Source organism: Cephus cinctus, unplaced genomic scaffold (genome assembly GCF_000341935.2).
Source record: "Cephus cinctus unplaced genomic scaffold, Ccin1 Ccin1_scaffold0596, whole genome shotgun sequence".
NCBI classification, from domain to species: Eukaryota; Metazoa; Arthropoda; class Insecta; order Hymenoptera; family Cephidae; genus Cephus; species Cephus cinctus.
The window spans coordinates 33,115-53,379 of record NW_014333242.1 but is presented as its reverse complement, the minus strand read 5'-3'; the positions used below and the strand labels follow the sequence as shown (position 1 = coordinate 53,379).

General features: G+C 40.3%; 2 protein-coding genes across 6 annotated transcripts in view; both read left to right on the top strand.

Annotated features, from left to right (window-relative positions):
• The first annotated feature begins 4,912 nt into the window (after positions 1 to 4,912).
• Positions 4,913 to 14,654, top strand: LOC107268921 (protein bicaudal D). 2 transcript variants are annotated; one of them, XM_015742183.2, is made up of 8 exons: positions 4,913 to 5,392; positions 5,724 to 5,864; positions 5,935 to 6,762; positions 6,844 to 6,990; positions 7,239 to 7,271; positions 8,157 to 8,577; positions 8,659 to 8,913; positions 9,827 to 14,654. In XM_015742183.2, exons 1-8 carry the CDS (start codon positions 5,180 to 5,182, stop codon positions 10,105 to 10,107), a joined length of 2,319 nt encoding a protein of 772 aa, XP_015597669.1. In that variant the 5' UTR covers positions 4,913 to 5,179; the 3' UTR covers positions 10,108 to 14,654. The 2 variants fall into 2 exon arrangements, with proteins under 2 accessions (XP_015597669.1, XP_015597670.1); XM_015742184.2 differs by lacking the exon at positions 7,239 to 7,271 and having other exon boundaries at positions 4,919 to 5,392.
• Positions 14,655 to 17,338: 2,684 nt separating this feature from the next.
• The window catches only part of LOC107268955 (receptor-type tyrosine-protein phosphatase U), a 30,875-nt gene continuing 27,948 nt past the window's right edge, over positions 17,339 to 20,265 (top strand). Inside the window, exons 1-3 of one of the 4 annotated variants that reach the window (XM_015742276.2) lie at positions 17,339 to 17,939; positions 18,192 to 18,295; positions 19,275 to 19,583. In XM_015742276.2, the coding sequence (XP_015597762.1) occupies positions 19,283 to 19,583 (301 nt within the window). In that variant the 5' untranslated portion in view covers positions 17,339 to 17,939; positions 18,192 to 18,295; positions 19,275 to 19,282. Of the gene's footprint in view, positions 18,296 to 18,698; positions 19,156 to 19,274; positions 19,584 to 20,265 lie in introns of those variants that run through there. The other 3 variants (XM_015742277.2, XM_015742275.2, XM_015742278.2) reach the window with 3 other exon arrangements.

The following is a 20,265-nucleotide window of genomic DNA, read 5'->3' as shown; positions in this document are numbered from 1 at the left end:
CTCCAAATCTCACTCCCTCCCAGCCCCGTCACTTCCGCCCACCGTTGTTCTTCGCAAGGGTTTTCTTATGACGTCTTTAAGTTTTTATTGCTGTTACGCGAAAGAAAAACTACAATTACATACATTAACACGTGACATACTTACAAGAAAAGGAAAAACAAAAATGATGAAAAAAACGGACGCTGTGTACATGTGAATATGAGGGACAGACGAGACATCGTTGTTGTACTACTTGCATTACACAATGCATATACGCATACATATATTACACACACGTGGTAAATCAAATCTCGTATCAGGATGACAATGACACACGGTCACACATTACGCTATTACGATGTAATAATATTATAATACATTCGAATTGAACTTAGCACATATAGACACGAGTCCCTCCTAATTGTCCTTATCCTGTTTCTGACTTTAGACTGTATCGTTTAATCGTCTAGTTTCTCAGTCCTCAGGATACTTGGATCCTATACTTTCCCATTATTTTATTACCCGCGAATACAGGGACATTCGAATTCTCCTGTATTGTCTCGCTGCGTTAATTCGGAGCGATGCGAAAATCACGAGCGCGAAGGTGGAGAGAAGAAGAAGAGGAGTGAAAGGAGGAGGAGGAACAAGAAGGCAAGAGAAAGAAAGGAAGAAAAAAAGAAACGAGAGGGAAGAACGCCCAGTCTTCTCTTAAAAAGTTGCTTTTTTTTTTAAGCGTGGTTCTTCGTGGCGTATGGATAACGATAATAATAACCGGAAAGCCGGAGAATCGTGAGGATGCGTGGGATCCAGTTTTTTGTCCATCCGTTCCACGCAATTCAGGCAGGAATTACAATAAAACGTTTTTTTAGCGATGAATGACAATGTAACGAAGAGAAAGTTATCTGTTCTATATTCAATTTTTTTTTCTTTTTCATAAGGCGTAGTAGACGATAAAAACGAAAAATACATATAAAGGATCACGTTTAAGGCTGATTTATATTTCTTTCCTCTTTTTTTTATTATATATATATATCATACAGAACACACACATTAACATTCGCGAATCTTCTGTAAGGTATTTCTTCACGACATTCTCTCTCTTTCTCTTTCTAATTCATTATCCCACTTGTAATCAAAGACAATGGATTTCCCGTCAAGGAGCGACCATTGACGTTCACGCGAATCTTAAGACAAAAGAACTAACAAACGTAAAAGAATGCAAAAGTCACGTAAAGTAACAAAAAAAATGTTTAAGCCCTCTGCCGGTCTCTTGGAAAAAGAAAAAAAACATACTAATTAAGAAAAGACTTTAGCGAACGTATTTAGTTACTATTAAACGACGATAAGCGCAAGGATCGAGCGAAAATCCTTATATCATTTGTTTAAAGGGAGGGGGGGGAAGAATCATGCGTGCGCGTGAGTTCCCTTTGCATTTCTTTGCTCTTGATTTGCAATTTGCCCCATTATTATTATTTTTTGTTTTTTGTTTCAATACCATAATTACATTAGCTAATCGGAAGGGTGAAATATTAAAAGGAAACACTCGTCGGAGCGTTAACGTATTAATGATCCCGTGAGAATTGGGGGTGTTCCCCCTAAGCTTTAGTGTTCGAGGTGCCGTTAACGATATAAATAACGTGAGATAGCGAACGGATGAAGAGATAAGGAGAGAAAAAAGTAAAGAGTGCATAAACGAAGAATGGATAAAGACGTGAGACAGTGATTAGAGTACAAGGTGGCTCCTTTGGTTTATGTCTTTAAATATAATTGTTCGACTATACTTTGTGTTAAAATTAAATGAGAAAAAGAAAAACAAGATAAAGGAAGACAAATATAAAACGAGTGAGGGAATTTACCTAAAGTATAACGATTTAATAAAAAGCTTGTACATCGTAATCTAATTTTTACCACTGACCGTGACGATATGTAGGTATGTTATGTGTACATGCGTATGTATATACATATATATGAAACTAAAAAGATATGTATATTCATATACATTTATACATTTAATGACAGCGGTACATAAATTTTGCTACATATAGTCTCCAAAGTCAATATCACTAATTATAGGTACATATAATTTCTCTCTCTCTCTCTCTCTCTCTCTCTCTCTCTCTCTCTCTCTCTCTCTCTCTCTCTCTCCCTCCCTCCCTCTCTCTTATTATGTCCTTACACGTTGGGTAAATAATTCGTTGCTTAATATGTATATGCGCGCACTGACACTACCATTGCGGTGTAAAATTTGCGCGCGCGCATGTATTGCGCATCGAGATACATATACGCAGGAACTGTATTTTGTACTGTATAAAAAAGATAGGGTATACTTCTTGGTCGCTGCTGTTAAACTATTTTTGTCACTTGCGAATGGGATTGCATGTTTTCAAACAACAATAATGAATTCTTAAAAGATTGGAAAAGTAAATATAGCTTTGCTGTTCTATTGGGCTCTGACTTTGTTGCGAAGCGTTTGAATCTTTTATATAGACATATTATTTTGTAAAATTGATTCCACGTTTAATTGAATGCTATTTGTTCAGTTTTAATAGTCTCTGGACATGTCGGTCATTTGTATCATGAAGTTATGTTTTATGAGTTATCGAGATTCGCAATTTTTGGTACATTGATGCTGCACGTGTGACAGTTCAAAAATCATAGATGTAATATCAGTGTTTTCGTTTTGTTTGGTTGATTTGCCAGCAGTGACAAGGTGTATTTAAAAAAAAATGTTCGGTAGCCAGGCGTGCCTGACTCTGTAGAACGGAAGCGTCCCTGTTGCGTATGAACACTACGGTAGTACAGGTGTCCTGCAACGGCTTTGTTGTTATACTTAAAAGAGAAATAGAGGATGACGAAAAAAAGAGGGTAGAGAAGAGGAAACAAAATGATAACGAAAAAAAATACGGAAAACGTATCCTCGCGACTTATTACTATTTAATGTATTTGACGTCCGATCTCACGCGTATGATTGCGAATCCTGGTATTTGAAAAATAATGAGAGTTATTGTCGTAGGCCGAGTGTGCGTTTTACGAGACTGGAATGATCATTCGAGATGCGGTGAAAGTTAAAGCTAAGGATAGATAAGGCAAAAACGAAGCAGGAGGAAGAGATGGAAAATTACGATGAAGAAGAAGACGGGGAAGACATAATTGATGTAGGGAAAGAAAAAAAGTAACAGGCCATTGTATTCTGCTTTATTGGATATAACAACAGCCTTCGATGCTACTTGCGAAATAATTGACGGTGTTAATTACTAATTAAATTGCGAAGGATCATCACAGTTTATTATAGTTTTCTACATGTACTTTAACGATGTACGTATTGCCATCGTGACTGAGCGACACTTTTATCTGTAGTTTGTAGCCCTCGTTCGCTTTAAGATTTTGAATTTGCCACAGTTTCGTTGAGCTTGTCCTCTGGCTGTTCAAATTTGGCGCAGGAGCGTCGAAGGTTCTGTGAACTGTGCGTTGGTACGGGGTGGGGCGCGTGGGGGATGAAATAAAGATGAGTGCGACTGGGGCACCTGCGCTTTTGTCTCTGCTACAAGACTTACGTACGATTATTGTAAAGAATACGACTGTTACAGTGTATTGATAATTCTGATTGGATATTGGTCCAGTCAGTGCTCGACTTATATTAAACTAATCTATTAATACTTTAAATGGAAGAAGGAGAAAGGCGAGGAGGAGGAGGAGGAGGAGGAGGAGGAGGAAGTTGAAGAAGACGAAGAAAAGCAAGACTTTGATAAAGAAGACGAAGAAAAAATAAGCTACAAAGTAATAAAGGATTACGGAGTATTCAAAGTTATGTTTTTAAACTGAATTTTTGAAATAGAATACGTACGGAGAGGCAATCATCCGTCGTCTTTATTTTACCGTAACGAAATCCCCCTTCATCTTTTTTTCCACAATAACAGCAATGAAAGAAGTGAGGAGAGGATGAATATCAAGAGAGAAATAATCATCTGGGTTTAACAGAGAACTTCATTAGCCATCGCCTTTTTCCTCTCGTTTCGCGTCTGCATATGTGCCCCTTCCGTCACGTCAAAAGCAAAAAAAGGCCTAAGGAAGCACGACGTGTCAATCACAGCCCTAAACCTTCACCCCTGCAATTAAATAAAAAGAGTAGAATAACACCAAACGTATTCCTCTGTATCTATGGTTTAAGTTGCGTGAGAGGGAACAATTATTTACTAATAAAAGCGTAAATGTCCAACTCATAATTTTCAGTTTTTATCGTTTTCGTCGCACGGATTCGATTCGAATATCCCGCGCTCAACAACCGTTCGACCCTTACCTTTAGACCATTAGAAAGCGGAAGCCAATTGTGCAAGATGTATTTCCGTTTTCATCAGGCTTGATGAGTCAAGCTGTATATCATCAATATTTTGGTACGCAACTGTGATATGAGTACATCCTCCAAAATAATCATCGTAATGAATAATCTTGATTTGCCAAAATGAGTTTAGCTGTTTCACAAAGCATCCATTGTCCAAAAAGGTATCAAAAAAAGATCTTATGTATCTGGATGACGTTACCGGTGGCTCATCTTCAAAAATAATATTGCGAAGCGTTTAGAAGCGGAAAGCTTATTCAAATTTTGCAGAAAGCAACGATTATCTTGTCTACCTTGCTGGGACTCTTCCGTTACGATACCCTATACCAAAAAATTGATTTACTGTAAAATGGATTATCGAGCGAAAGGGATACGTCGTTGTTGGAAGCTGGCATGACACTGTCCTTCTCCATTCTAGGAGATTGGAGTCTCGCGAGTTGTGAGCAGTTTGCTAAGAGCGGTTTGGAGCGGTGCTGGTGAACGGTGGGAACACGAAACAACAGAACCGTTGAAAAGCGGAACGGCAAGGCATCGACGTGGGTATCCGGTTCGTGCGGATTTTTCATCCGTGTTTCTGCCTGCATCGTCGTGTTCGCCTTATTTTTACGTCTGTCAGAGGGTATCCCCCCTCTCTTCTTCACCGTCCAGTTCACGAGGTCCAATTTTGTGAGCTATGTGAGGCACTCCTCTGCCTGTAAAGGGGATACGCGTTACTGACGGCGCCGGGGAATTGACGAATAATGTACCCGCACCCTCTGCGAGTAACTGCGCTTCCTGGTGAGGAAATTAGAGAGTCGCGGTAACGCTAATAAAGATAGGAAGAAGACGAAAGGACCAGACGGTTCGTTTCTGGAGAGCGCAGCAATGGCCACGATCGAAGGGGCCAGTACGGTTGAGGAACTGAGGACAGAGGTCGAGAGACTATCCCGGGAACTTGATCTCACTTCCAGGGAGAAGATACAGTCGGCACAGTATGGACTTGCTTTGCTCGAGGAAAAGTCTACCCTTCAGCAACGATGCAACGACTTGGAGCGCCTCTACGAGAACACGAAACATGAGCTGGACATCACTCAGAAGGTTAATTTGGATTTAGCTTTTTATCCTCTTAGAATCATATTTTGAGTCTTTATTACTTGGTTGGAGTGCAGTGCATACTGTGAACTCAAGGTTAGTCCACTTTGTGTTACTGAATCTACCCTACGAGTTTAGAGCAAAAATAAACAAGATGTATTACCAGATGTCTTTAGACTTTGTATATACAAGAACCAGATGCTCCTTCTGTTTCCCTTGAGACTGTGAAATCAGTTCTCTAGTGTTTCAGAAGAACGTATTATGGAGCAACGTAGTACTGAGGTGAGTTTGACATTCAATGTTTGTATTAATTTTACTTGTTTATTCGGCTTCTTAGGCACTCGCTAAGTTTCAAACGACCACAAAGCTCACTACGAAGAGTGGCATCGAGCAGGAAGAAAGCCTACTTAATGAAAGTGCTGCACGTGAGACTTCACTTCAGTTCCAGATAGTAGAATTAGAAAATGAGACTAAGCAGGTACCTACATATTAGTGTAATATCTTCTTTTATTTTAAGGAAGTTTCTCATTGTTCTTTATGTACTGTAGCTGCGACACGAATTGGAGCGTGTTCAGGCAGAACGGGACCATGCAATGCAAGAGCGGGATGAAATCATTAAGGACCATCGGCAGGCAGAAGCCGAACGTAAAACGCTACGCACAGAATTACGCGAGTGCAAGTTTCGTGAAACAAGACTACTACAGGATTACTCTGAACTGGAGGATGAGAATATATCCCTGCAAAAGCAGGTGTCAGTATTGCGTTCGAGTCAGGTGGAGCTCGAAGGTGACAAACATGAGATTCGAAGGTTGACAGAGGAAGTGGGTGTTCTGAATGTCCAAGTAGACGAATTAACAAATTTGAAGAAAATCGCCGAGAAGCAGATGGAAGAAGCCCTGGAATCTCTTCAGGCTGAGCGCGAAGCCAAATACGCTTTAAGAAAGGAACTAGATCAGCGAATCAACAGTGAATCTATCTACAACTTAGCTCTATCGATTCGCGGCATCACCGAGGACCAAGCAATGTGTAGCGACGGAGAAGACGACTCTCCAGCATTGAGAAGAATTGAGGCAGATCTGAAGACCCAAGAACCTGGCACATCCGCAGCTGGCAAACAAGTGGACCTCTTCTCCGAAATTCATCTAAATGAACTAAAGAAACTGGAGAAGCAGCTGGAACTAGCTGAAAGTGAGAAAGCTCTCCTTACGCAGAACCTGAGGGAGTCTCAGTACGCTGTAGAAAAGAGTCAGGGCGAGTTGCAATCCTTCATGGCCAGGATAGTTCAGTTGGCAGCTCATGTACAGTCACTCCATCACTTACATTTAAAGCTTCCAGAGAAGCAGAGCGAGGAAATAGCTCTAGACAAGCTCACGCAGGTAAACAAAAACATTATTCACAACAAATTTTAAAACTAACCTCAATCTGATATTCATCAAACCCTAATTCTATTATTTCAGGCTGTCGTACAATATCACCAATGGAGTACGATGTCAGCACGGGAAATAGAACAGTTGCAAAAGGATTTGTCAGAGCTAGAAAAGGGTCTCACAGTGTCCGATTCCACACAACAACTTAGAACGGAATTAACGAACCTGAGAAACAAGGTAGATTCTATTCTTATTACGTATTATTCAAAAGTTATCCACTGTCAAATCCTTATCAACAGCGACCGAACAAAGAAAGCATGGGGATTCTAATCGGTCAGAATCTCAAATTCCCACTTCTGTTTGTAGCACGCTAAACAGCGGGATATTTAGTGCACAAGGATGGTTTTTTGAAAAGTAAAAGAAAAAAAATGAAAGAGCAACCGTCTTAGATATCCACAATTTGAATAGTTATTATGGCGTTTCAGATGCCAGTCACCGAGAAGAGCCTTCGAGAAAAGGTTGGAGCGTGTGGCCCCCTTTTTACGTATTTATTATATAAAATTAATAATAACTCGTTTTATTTTTACTATTGGCTCCTCTAATCGATCCGTACACGTTGCTTTTCAGTGTCCTAACAGCCGCCTATTATAAATACCGCTTTATATTATGTATCCTTGATATCACTTAACAGAACGTTTTACGTGACGTGAAAGTACTACTCTCTATTGTATAAGCGATTTTTAAATAAGGATTAGTCTGTTTGCATTGAAACTATTCCTCAGGTAAACACTGACGACGTACAATTAAACAAGGACAAAAAATATATAAAAATGCACAAGAATGCCGTTCGAGAGTCGCAGCACGAAAATCTTTTGCGACAGACGTATTCTGCTTCATAGGGATTCTTACTTCGTTTTATATAAATGTACGGATCGCGCGAGCGGCTTCTTTCATTCATGCATCATATTGATCTATATTATATAGTGGGGAAAACGAGCTCGTAAACTTCCCGGAATGTTCCTATTATTCTTCTTCTGACATGATACGAATCAATCGCCTCTAACGCAGCATGTCATAAGAATATAAATATAAGGCAGATTAAGATGGCAGCCTGTATTGCACGAAGCATTATTACGCGATTCTACGGGATTACTATATTCCTTGTTTCCTTTTGTACGTCATCCGTCATCCTCTTGTACCTCCTGGTCGAGAACACTTCCATCTATGCGAATGGAACAGCTTGCGGCTAAGAGTCGTGCTTTCGAAAGGCGCCCTGATATGGAGTCTGCGTTACATGCATTCAGTAACGTTCAAGAGTCTGATACTCATCCCCTGGGTTGGCATTGGGGATGATTCTTGAGTATACAGTGATTTTCACCAGGCATATTTTCCCTTCGTTACAGCTACTGGATACTGAACAGCGTAGCATGGAGTTGGAATCTGATGTGAAGATTTTGTCGAAGATAGCTGCAGAGGCTGGCAGCTCCCTAGACTCCTCGCAGAATGACCTACTCACCATCTCCGATGAATTAGCACAGCTTTATCACCATGTCTGTACTGTAAATGGTGAAACACCGTCCAGAGTGGTTCTTGACCATGAGAAGATTGTACCAGATAAAGAGGAAGAGAATGGTAAGATTGAGCTGTTTAGAACCATCTTCAAGAGTGACATTCAGATCAAGGATCTGGAGAGTCTCAGCAAGGCTAAAGAAATCAGTAAGCACATTGAGACGGCAATGGATCAGATAAAACATCTTAGAAGTGCTGTTGAGCATACTATTGAGTTCTCCAAGATCAAGGGGATGCAAAATAATGTCAGCGAGGGTGAGTTAAACTGTATATATTTACTGTTACTTATTTCACAAGTAAGAAGAAATGTTTATCAATTGTTCTATCTTATTTCAGCATCGGCCAACCAAAACAAGGCTGAGGTTGCTGATCTTCAGGATCAAGTGATCAAACTGAAGGCTCTACTTTCTGCGAAGAGGGAACAGGTCGCCACACTTAGAACAGTATTGAAGTCTAATAAGAATACTGCGGAGGTGGCTCTGAATAATTTGAAGAGCAAATACGAGAACGAGAAGAGTATCGTGAGCGAGACGATGCTGAAGCTTAGGAACGAGTTGAGAATGCTCAAGGAGAATGCTGCAACGTTTTCAAGTGAGTTGCGATACTTATTAGAAGTCCTTATTCTCTTTATTTTCTTAAGTTTGCACTCGAATTGTGACACAACGTATGCCGCATAAAGAATGCAGAAACGAAAGCGACGACTAGGCACGTACATTGAATATTAATTCCATTTATTTCATGAAGAAACTTCATGCCGGTTATGCGCTTACGTTACTGTTGCCATGAGTAATTAGATTAGTCAATCTGATTTACGTAGGTTATATATATTAATATTTTGTTTTAATTATTTTGCGTTTCTGATGTCATTCTCCTTTTTTTTTTCTTTTCGATACCCCGTTTAGTTAGCCACTGTATTACCCACCTTACAATTCTATATCATTGTCCAAGAATTGTTTAAGAGCTTCTTTAGTAATTTTTATATTTTCTTGATCTTTTCTTCCACTAACACGCATCGATTAACGCATTAATATGAACAATCCTAATCGCACAGTGCTTACTTATATACTGATTCTAATACTAAGCTGTGCCATGGTAGATTTTGCAGTAGGACTGTCCGTATGCGTAAGACAATGTTGTCCGGTGATATAGAAGATAATTAGCCACAGGTCATATAAATATAACATCCTGTGTAACTTATGAGATAAAAAGCTAGTCAGGTGCCTCAGGTGCCCAAACTGAACTACATATATCCAGATGAAAGCTAATGGGTTGCCGATAAAGAATTTGAGGAAGTTTTTTAACTAGTGGTCGTGCCCTTCGGTTGGTATTGGTTGCATGTTTTCTTGTGTTTATTTTGGGATCAAAAATTTTCCTAGGAGATCCAGCATGCTTCCTATGCTTTCATTGTCTATGTATCTTTATTCTCTCTTTTCCTTCATTATCTTCTCTTAATACCCTCATCTCTGTCTCTCGTGTTAAACCCTGCTAACCATACACTCCCCAGGTCTACGGGCAATGTTCGCTGCCCGTTGCGAGGAGTACGTCACCCAAGTGGATGAGCTTCAGCGTCAGCTGGCTGTCGCCGAGGATGACAGGAAGACTCTTAATCAACTTCTACGTCTGGCGGTCCAGCAGAAGCTGGGATTGACTATGAAGCTGGAGGAGCTTGAGGTTGACCGGGAGATCAGGAACACCCGGAGACACACGCCAAGCGGAAATGGACGCGGTCGTGGCCGGCTACCGCAACAGACGAACCGTCCTCACGCCGGAAGAGAGTTTATGTAGAAGATGAAGAAGATGTGGAGCAAGATATTCTGAGAGAGGAGAAAATTTTTAATCGATATTACCGGACATATTATTAATCCAGCCATCCTCAGCCGAGTCGAGGACCGATCTTGACTATTTTTCTTTATTTTCTGTCTTTCTATATTTTTATCATCTCCATATCGACGATATCTGCTCCATAATGCCATCGGCACTTCTTCTAGTTCGTTGTCTACTTACCCGAAATTTATTCCGTGCGTATACTTTCCTCATAGTCATTCTGTCTTTGGTCGTTATTCATTGACCCGGAGGGTGCGCGACGATTCCCACGTGTCACGACACCGTCCTCGTCGCCGCGGAGAACCTTCACGGAACGATACTAAAGAATCGCGAATAAAACTCAAATTCAAAGGCGTGACAATAGATAGATAGAAGCTCTGAAGCTTTGCGTCTCCGTCATTGTCTCCGTTCAACACTGCCGTTAATGGGGGAATCGGCGCTTGCCGTCGTGACGTACAACCGTACCGTCTCAGCTTCTGTGACAATAGAGAAAAGCTGAGTCTTATCGTCGAACTTAGATGGATTCTTAATCTTTGTATATGTAACTTATAGATATTATTATTTTTATTATCTTGACATCGCTCAGTTCGATCCTCGACAAAATGGGGAAGAAAAAAGAAACGGAAAACGTAAAAGATAAAAGTATAGGTCCACCAGGTAAAAGAGTTCAGGGGACCCTTTTAGCTTAAAAGTCATAAAAAATTTGCCCCTCTTGAAAAGCTATTTCACGCGTGGACAGACTGTACGGTCGATCACATTCACGACCACGTCTCGCGCATTATCTTATGTACCGTTTTATGTATCTCAAAGGTAGCGGTGTTTACAATGAGAGATGATTGGTTAATTCTTATGTCGCATAAAAGATAAGAGACAATGTCAATCGCGAGGAAGAGATTAGCCTTTATAATCAAAGTAGAAATTTGATTGATTTATCGATCCAATTCACGTATTTCCGATTAGTATTCGAGGTTGCAGACGGCACTCGAGGATAAAACGAATTTTAGAAAATTCCTAGCCCATCTCTGGTCGACGCATTTTACAAATCTGCGTTTATAAAGAAATTTTTTCCTTCGTTTCATTAGATTGATATCTTCAAATCCTTTTTAGCCATAGTTCGATACAAGTATATAATATAAATACTATACGCAGAGAAGTATATACAGACGCGCACGCCCACACACGTAGTGTGATTGGTATCTCGACCGGAAGTGACGAAGGGTACAGACAATATTTCCCTTTCGCAACCCGTTTCGTTTTCTCGTCTCCAACGTAGCCCAAAGAAAGAAGGAAAAGAAAAAAAAGAACAGTCCATTATCCGTCAGACATTACACGAAGTATGGCAGCTATTGTAATAACTCGACTGTGTATTAATTAACTTTTAATTATTTAACTCGCAATTATTAATCATTAGATATTTTATTCGTTTAAGTTAATCTATACAATTGAATATGTTGAGGATTCGCTCTGTCGCGAAATCTGTCAACGGCCAGGTGTAGCTACCGGGTATCACGACTGGCGAATACGCAATCAACTCGGCAGCTATCAGGGCAGCGTTCTGTATACCGGAAATGCATTTACCCGCGTAGCCAACGAACGTTTTTATTGAAATATTCAAATATTCACTGTTTCTCTATGTTAAAGAGAACTTCAATGGCGCCATTACGATTTCTAGAAGTACCAGAACGGATTCCTTGCGACACTTTATACGGTCTCGTAAAATTCTTTTATCTTATTTATATCGTTTCTTTTTCTTTGTCTACTACTGTTTTCTCTCTTTTTTTTTGGTTTCGTTTTGTACTTTTTACTCTATCGCGTTCGTCATTCGCAGCTCACCGATTGCGCAGGCGTTAATGAGATTTTATTTAAACGCGCGCCATAGTGACACGTAAATATTTCCGCTATATACTTCCTCCTACCTTCTTTCTTTAATATATATACATATACATATTATATATATTAACGTTAACCGATCGACGGTGTTTTTTCACGTTTGTTGTTAGTGTCGTTGGGTGATCGCGGTCGATTAATTAAGGAGGTCCTGTCGAAACTACCTACTTGAATTTTCACGTCTCAAACTTTTATAGGTTATAAACTAAACAATTCTGAACTCAATTGCAAAATTTGAACCGACGAAAATGTTAAGAAAAGCAATATTAAGAACGAAACTTTATACATGGACTCAAAGGTCACAGAGATTGAATTTCGACTTTCGATGAGAAACTAACATTTAAAGTGAACTTTGAAGGTAAAAATGGTATACTACGGATTCATAAATTCTTCAGGATTCGATACATACCATAAAAAAGTGACCTTACCGGATATTTCAAAGAGTAATTGCAAATCAAATTGCCGGATCTCCATTGATTCACCGGAAGAGACCCAATAAACAAATAAATAAAAGTCAAATGAGAGTATGATTTTTAAATATATTTGTACAAATGAGCTAATTTCACAAAGATAAAAGCCTACAAACAAATTTCTATATTTAATGTGAATAATTTTGTATAAAGTTCGGTTGGTTTTAATCGATTTATGAAATTGATTCAATAGTTGATCAGTTGACTAGCATGCATCGATAGGACCTCCTTAATACCGCAGGAGAATGGTGTGCTCATTACCAGTATAGTGGTTGTCGCGACTCGTTTTTAACAGGAGTTTACTATTATTAATATTATTATTATTATTATTATTATTATTATTATATTTGATTATTATTATATTACAATAATTATAGCTATTACCATATTAATATTATTAATCAACTTAGATTATCGTCGCCATTTATTACCAGCTTTTATGGCGACGCGAAAAAAAAACAGAAAAGAACAAGAGAAAAAGAACCACAGCGATGTGTACCTAAAGAGAGAGAGAGAGAGAGAGAGAGAGAGAGAGAGATGAGAATTTTCATTATTGATCGCTCATAGTTTATCAATCGATCGAATTGTCGCTATTATATTTTTACTGTATCGATTATATTGTCTCGCCTGTGTCTGTCGCGTTGAAGTCTCTGATCTGGCCTAAATGCTTCGTGAAGCGACAATTATAGTAACAGAAGAAAAAAAAAGAAGTAAAAGTCGTAAATAACAGTGATCCTACCCTTATCCTCACTACCTTTCCTACGATATCCTCCATTTCCCATTATCCATCTACGTCCTGTCCATTACTTCTTTACGGTGAATTCCAAGCCCCGAAAAAAGGATGCTTGACGGCAATTATCAATCGTTTATTACTGATTTTACGTATCGACGACTAATCGTCGATTAATCAATGACGTATATTGTAAGGCGCTTAGACACAGGCGAGGTAGCCCACTTTGTGTCCATGAACCGAGCCAGCCTCAGACCACCGTCCCTTCCTTCCTTCTCGCAGCATCCTGAGGAAACATAATATCAGAATGTAACGACAAAGCGAACATAAAAAATGTTTGTGCATGTTTATTTTTTTTGAATTTTCTCTTGTCACTACCTCGTTCGGTCGGTAACAAAGGGTACGGCCTGAGGGTACCACTTGATCCTGACAGCTGTCAACCAATCGTTGAACCGTTGGTGCATTAAAGCCGAATTCATGACGTAGTTTTGGCGCGTGTCTATTTCCGGAAAAAAAAGTTGTTTTTTCAAGTTTAACACATTGCCGTCCGCGCCATGGCGTTTTTTGCGCGTACTGTACACACGTGGAGTGGTTATGTTTTTGTTAGTGGTTGAAAGGGAAAAAAAGAGGAAGAAAGAATAACACGTCAGTCTCTGTTCTTTTGTTCTCTGATGACCCAATTTTCTTTTAATTAATTGCTCGAATAATTAACCCTGCTCCAATGAACTTTGATCTTCCCACGTGGACGTACAGTACCCTCGCGCACCCAGGAGTGCCGGTTACTCTACAATCCAAAGCCAATCGGAATCCAATCTGTCCTCGGTAACCATAACTTGGCGTCCTCTACAAAGTTCCTCTATGCATGTTGCTCTTTTACTTTTCTGCTCGAAAAATTGCGCGCACGTATCATTTTCTTTTTTTTTTTTATTGAAATTATTACGTTAGACATACGTAACGAACGTTGTTACGATTATATTGACTATTCGAGGTCTCTTGTTAAATTATATATATATAAAAAGAAAGGTAACCTCCAATAATTGCGTCCCTTTTAGCAGTGTCCTCAGGGTGTTCTGCGTTCGGTTTAGACTATAACTATATAGGGTTAAATAATAATAATAATAATGCGAAACGATGACTAACGATAAAAATACATACATCCATACATACACGTACGTATACATATTATATATTATATATATATGTGTATACATTTAATCGTAATATTGAATCGTATAGAGAAGCAGGAATTATTATTGGGATTATTATTATAATTATTATTATTAGGAGTTTAATACCTGTAACGTGTGTCTTTAAATTGCCGCTGAGATGCGCGTGTTTGTGTGTGTGTGTGTGTGTGTGTGTTGAAATTTGGATTTAATGAGGAGTCCGGGGACTCGTTCAAAATATGATTATTAATTATTTCTTTGTCTACTAATTATTCTCCAGATCGTTATCGTTGTCTCAGAGATGTAGCTAAAGTTTTTTTTTTTTTTTTTTAAATGTCTGTCCGCAGCATCTTCCTGCGTGATGCATTCAAAGAAGGACCCGTGAAAATGTATATACTGTAAATGCACGTGTAGCCTTGTACCGTTTAATAACTTATCATAGTACGTAATTAAAACGGGTCCCGATGAATTTATAATTAGTTATCAAAAAAAAAGGAAAAAAAAACGAAAAGATGAAAATCGTCGCTGCTCGTTCGAGCGTGAAGACGAGTTTGCAGCATTCATTAATTCTAGCATCTGTACATCCGTTTATAAAAGTTTGTAGCGCATCATGTCGAAGGACTCACTGCCATTTTCGAATCAGTGAATTTGTGCTTTTCATTTTTTTGTTATCTCGAATTGCGGACGTAGCAAAAAGTGGAGATAACATCTCTTGGTAAAGAAGATTGTATGAGAATGAATGACTTGATACGTTTGGTCGGTAATTGCTCTGTAATTGAGTACTCAAGTCTCTTACAAGATGTCGTTGCGTTTGCAAGGGAATGAGAGAGAGAGAGACGAGCGTAGCGTGCGATAGTATCACATTTTGTAACAAAGCAAGGAAAAATATAACCATTTGTAACACGATGGAATGATAAGTGCGGCCACCTTCTATCCTGTAACCAGACGCGTTCGGTGTTTGTTAATTATCATTTGTATTGTATCGCGTAGTATTTTTGTGTAGAGCGTTGGAAATGTTTCTCGTATGTCTAGTTTGAATTTCTTTACAAACTTATCGAACTCGCAGGCAGGAACGGCTAATTCAGCAGCGTTAATGCAACATCGTCACATCGTGGAATTTCGGGTATTCTTATTGGCTTTCTGTTTGTTAATCTATCTTTTTTTTTTTTGTTTATTTATGGCGACCCGCCAATAACGCGCGAACTTCCAACGTCGTCTTCGCATCGTATATTTGTACCAGTACTTACGCACGTAAACCCTCCCACGCTGTTCAAAGAACGCTCATTTGTTTCTATTTCTTTCATGCTTTTTCCTCCCGGCGCAAGATTTCTGTCTTTATTTTTCATTTTCGTAATCTTCTCTCAGCTACGAGGAAAATTCCCATTGACCCGATAAACGCGACCAGAGAAAGATACCGGATGCTCCTAATATAACAGGTACTTGTACGGTACTTAGAAGCCTGACTGTATTAACAGAAGTATCTTAATATAGAATTAGTCGAAGAGAATTCCGACGTAAGAAATGAGAAATGAATTATTTATATTTTTTTTAGATTCGACTTTTTCTTCAGTTACTTATTTCAAATGTTTTTCAGTGTCAACGGTTCATTGACTCGTCGGTCAGGCAGTGATTGGCGGATAAGAAAAGAAAAGGTTAGGTTACACCAAAGCTGGAATTTTTATCGATAGATTCATTATCATTTGAGTTATTTAGTCACTTTTCTTTTTCATGCAGCGCTATAACGTGTCGTATTATCCCATAATGGACAGCCATCGTCCTATACCGGGGAAAAGATCACGTTCTAGGCGTCGGAACGCCAGTTGGATCGCTGGCAGTTATTTATAAGTGCCGAGGGTCGCCGCTTAACCTTGCCCGACGTGGACCGTCAGGCATGTCACCTCGACGCTTATTACGATGCCCTCTCGTCTTGCCGCTTCCAATTGGGTCAGCATCGCGACGTCCCGATGCTCGTGTCACCAGGATGTCGTGCCGCAATAGTGGAAGCGTAGAGGAAGATCAGGATGGCGTGGATAACAGGGCAAGAGAGGTTATATTTATTCGTATCCCTTTGAGAACATAGAATATGTCATTTTCATCGTTACGTTACTAATACAGTAAGGGTGACCTGGAGGCTAATCTCGAGGATGATGCAATTAATTTGACGATCTCCAATAAGCTCACCCACGGGGTGCCCTTAATAGTCCTTGATTAAGTCCAGTCCCCAGTCCCCAACCTCGTGGAGATTCTAGCATCGCTGGCATTCGCGTAACAGCGACTGTGGATCTGGAGTGGAAGACGTCGTATCGATTCCTGGTGAGACGAGTAAAACCGAATTACTTTATCCTTGACTGCTTCGCCCTCCTCTACGTGAGCTCCTATTACTCCTTTGAGCCATTTAATTTCTTGGCAGTTTGACGTCTTTATGTCCTGGATCAGTTTCGTTCGTTGTTGCCCCACGAGGATGCTCCAGGAAGATCGATTATGGGAATTCAGGATACCTTGGAGTAACGCGGATGGACGTACTGGCTTGGTCAAAGATCGAAGGTCCTGGAAGACGCAATTCAGGAGGTCAGGCAGCAGCATCTTCCATAAAGAATTAATAAGAGTTCCCATATTTAATAAAGGTACTCGTGAGGTCCTTCACCTGTGGTAAAAGAGAGGGAGGCTCAGCTGATTTTCAATCAGCGACCAGCCGGCGTCGCGACGCCTCGTTATCATAGCGTTCCCGATAAAAGTACCTGATAGTGGGTGCAAAAGGGGGTCTGAGATGTAAGACGCCGAGCGTCGGCGATATAGGGTGCACCCCAGGAGAAGAGGAAGGACCACGCCCTCGCAAAGCGTCGCCGTCGGCGTCGTCCTCCCCACTACTCTCCATACCGGCCGTCCGATCATCCCCGACTTGACTCGACGCTACCGCCGAATATCACAGCCCTGCCGAGCCAGTCTCCCACGAACCACACGATTGTACATGTCGTCGGTATAGACGTCGCGACGCGTCGACGGGCGGGCACGCAATATCTCACCGCACTTTCTTTACACGTTCGTAAAAAAAGACGCCGGTGACTATTTTATTTTTTTATTTTTCACTCTACCACACATGTCGCACCCAGTGCCATCTCGTAACGGACAATTATTATAAATCTTCCGTGAGGATCTATCTTATTTTTTTCTTTTCTTTTTTCCTTATGAATTTGCCAATATTTTTAACGTCGCTTCAATCCGCCCACTCGACTTGCTAAATTACGCGAACGACCAAAGAGCGTGATTTGTCACGGCGAGCGACGCCCAGTGTCATCGGACAGTGTGTTTCCGGTTTATACCAACCATCCTCCGTATATCAACATACTCGCATACCGGTAACCTTACCGATAGTTTCCGCGGGACTTCCGGTATATAAAACATCCGGAATCTCATTCACTTCCGCTTTTGCGAAAGTGTCTAATATCGTTTAAAAGAATCTGTGCGTGCCGACTTTGACACTCTTAAACTTAATGACAAAGGATGTTGGAATCACGGACAGTTTAATATCAGTGTATAAAGGTGCGTTCACACAGCCGTCAAAGAAGCGAACCCAATTTTTTCCTTTAAGTTTCATCTAAAGTTTCTTGTTTTTGTTTATATCAGAATCGTTTGACGACGCGTCGATAATTGTTTAACGCTGTCTGATTGGTCCTCCTCTCTTACTCTCTCTCTCTCTCTCTCTCTCTCTCTCTCTCTCTCTCTCTCTCTTTCTCCCCCCTCCCCCACCTCTTTCTCCATTCTCTTCTACCTTCTTTCTGTTTATGGTGTCAGTTACACGTGTTTCGCGGCCTCCACGTATAACGTGCAATTGCAAAGATTGTCAGTGAGTCTAAGCGATAGAAATTACCTGGACAACGACTTAACGTATAAAAAAGGTAACTAACATGACAATTATTAAAAAGGCTTGATTGAGTCTCGAACTTTACAATTCTGTAGTATTTAAAGGCTTGCGTCGACTTTGGAGTCAGCGATTACCGGCCATATGGATATCTCATTACCGCCACCGGATTCCTTCTTTCGCACTGTAAACTCCAGAGGAAGACATTATACATCCGATTTGACAAGTCATGGGAAATAAATTGTTTTTTCTAACATTTAGTCTCCGTGCCACCTTTATCTTGCTTCTCTCTCAGTGATGTTTCCGGTTCTTCACCAGATTTATATTATATGCGACAACACCGTAAATTATAAATGAAGCAATTGATTTCTAGATCTCAATTTTGATCGTGGCTTGATAATTCATTTTTTTTTTTCAAATTTGGAATTTATATTGCCGCAAGTCTTACTTGCACTGGTGGACGTTTGGAATCCTTGGAAATTGAAGTCTATCTGGACTGTACGTACACATGGTTCTTATAATAAGTGCGTGCCTTCGTGGGCATGCAGATTTGTTGAGTGAAAGAGAGAAAGTGAGAGAGTAAGAAGGAACAAGAGAGACAGAGAGAGCTGGTTTACGTTGCCAGCTGGCTTAGGCACCTCGCCTCTATTCTTTGCTACGCGCGCAGCCCGTCGAGTCACTCAAAAACTAAAGCTCATTTTAGAAGCACCTCGAGTGCCTCGGCCAATACAATAATGGATACTGCGAATGTGATACAGGAACTCTAATGAAAGGGAAAGGGCGACCATCACGAGAGGGCTTGACAATAGCAATAAGCAATCACACCAATTATCGATGGTGGCTGCGAAATACAATTGAACATTTCTCTCGAATCACACGCTGTACCTCTGTTATCCGGTATATAGTATACTATTATTTTATTATGCGCACGGTGATTGACTATGAATCTATCAACAGGATGTAGAGGGATGACGTTGAATGATTATTGAAATAAAAATAAATGCTTGTATTTTCAGATTAAAAAATGTCGTCTCTTCGTACACAATCCACTGGGGGCGGTTTGGCGTCGGCAGCGTCGGCGACGACCGGTGCCCTCAGCAGCGTCGGTTCCGACAGGACCGTAGCCACCTCGACAACCGCTGCCACCTCTCACACGCACTCGCACTCTCATTCCCACCGGAAGCATCATCATCACAGAAGCAGGAGCGCACCACGTGCACCGGAAAAACCACCAAGGAAGCGTCATCTCAATCCTGGACACAGTTTGGCCTCTATACCCAGTCAAATTAAACTATCGATGTTGAATAGCGGTTTGATCAGCTTTGGTGAGTCTTTTTTTTTTTCTTCTGTTGGACAACTGATTTGTAACCTGGTACTCTGATACTGAATTATATTTCGATTGCACCGTTAGATTTGATTTCGGACGTGGATCACTTGGACGTCATTTTTTAAAATCTTTTATCCTGATGAGAATTTCACACCAGGATTTGGAGGATGGTATCAGGATACACGGTTGCGCTTTAACTGTGTAGGGAATAAAATTCCCTAGGTAATTTGTACTTTGTATTTAATCTGACTCGACTTCCTACGGTGACTCTTCTGTTTGAACGTTCAGAGAGGATCCAATTGAATTTTGGAAGTTTGCGGCTTGAACGAAGAGCGATCGTATTACGGATATTTAAATTCAATTTACAATCCCCGCGAAATCGTCGAACGTGGTTAATTAGGATAATAAATCCACGGTTACCAACTTATCTCTTGTGCCCTTCCACGAAATCTTTGACGTTGCTATGCGTCATTGATGGTTGTGGCTTTTTTTTTCTATCTCCCGCGTAACTTAATTTTTTTTCTTTTTATTTACTCAGGCTGTCGAATTGTCATTGAATTATAAGTTTTAACGAGAGACACCCTCTGTCAATATTCACGATGTCGTAGGAACCCCGATATACAGGGTGGACCACGGAGCGTGATCAGTAGAGATTACTTTGTTATTAGCAGTCCGATCGA

Excerpts from the sequence above, each read along its gene's own strand:
- LOC107268921 (XM_015742183.2), top strand. The coding sequence starts at position 5,180 with ATGGCCACGATCGAAGGGGCCAGTACGGTTGAGGAACTGAGGACAGAG. Across the intron at positions 6,991-7,238 it reads TAACGAACCTGAGAAACAAG|ATGCCAGTCACCGAGAAGAG; the intron begins GTAGATTCTATT and ends ATGGCGTTTCAG. Across the intron at positions 7,272-8,156 it reads AGAAGAGCCTTCGAGAAAAG|CTACTGGATACTGAACAGCG; the intron begins GTTGGAGCGTGT and ends CCTTCGTTACAG.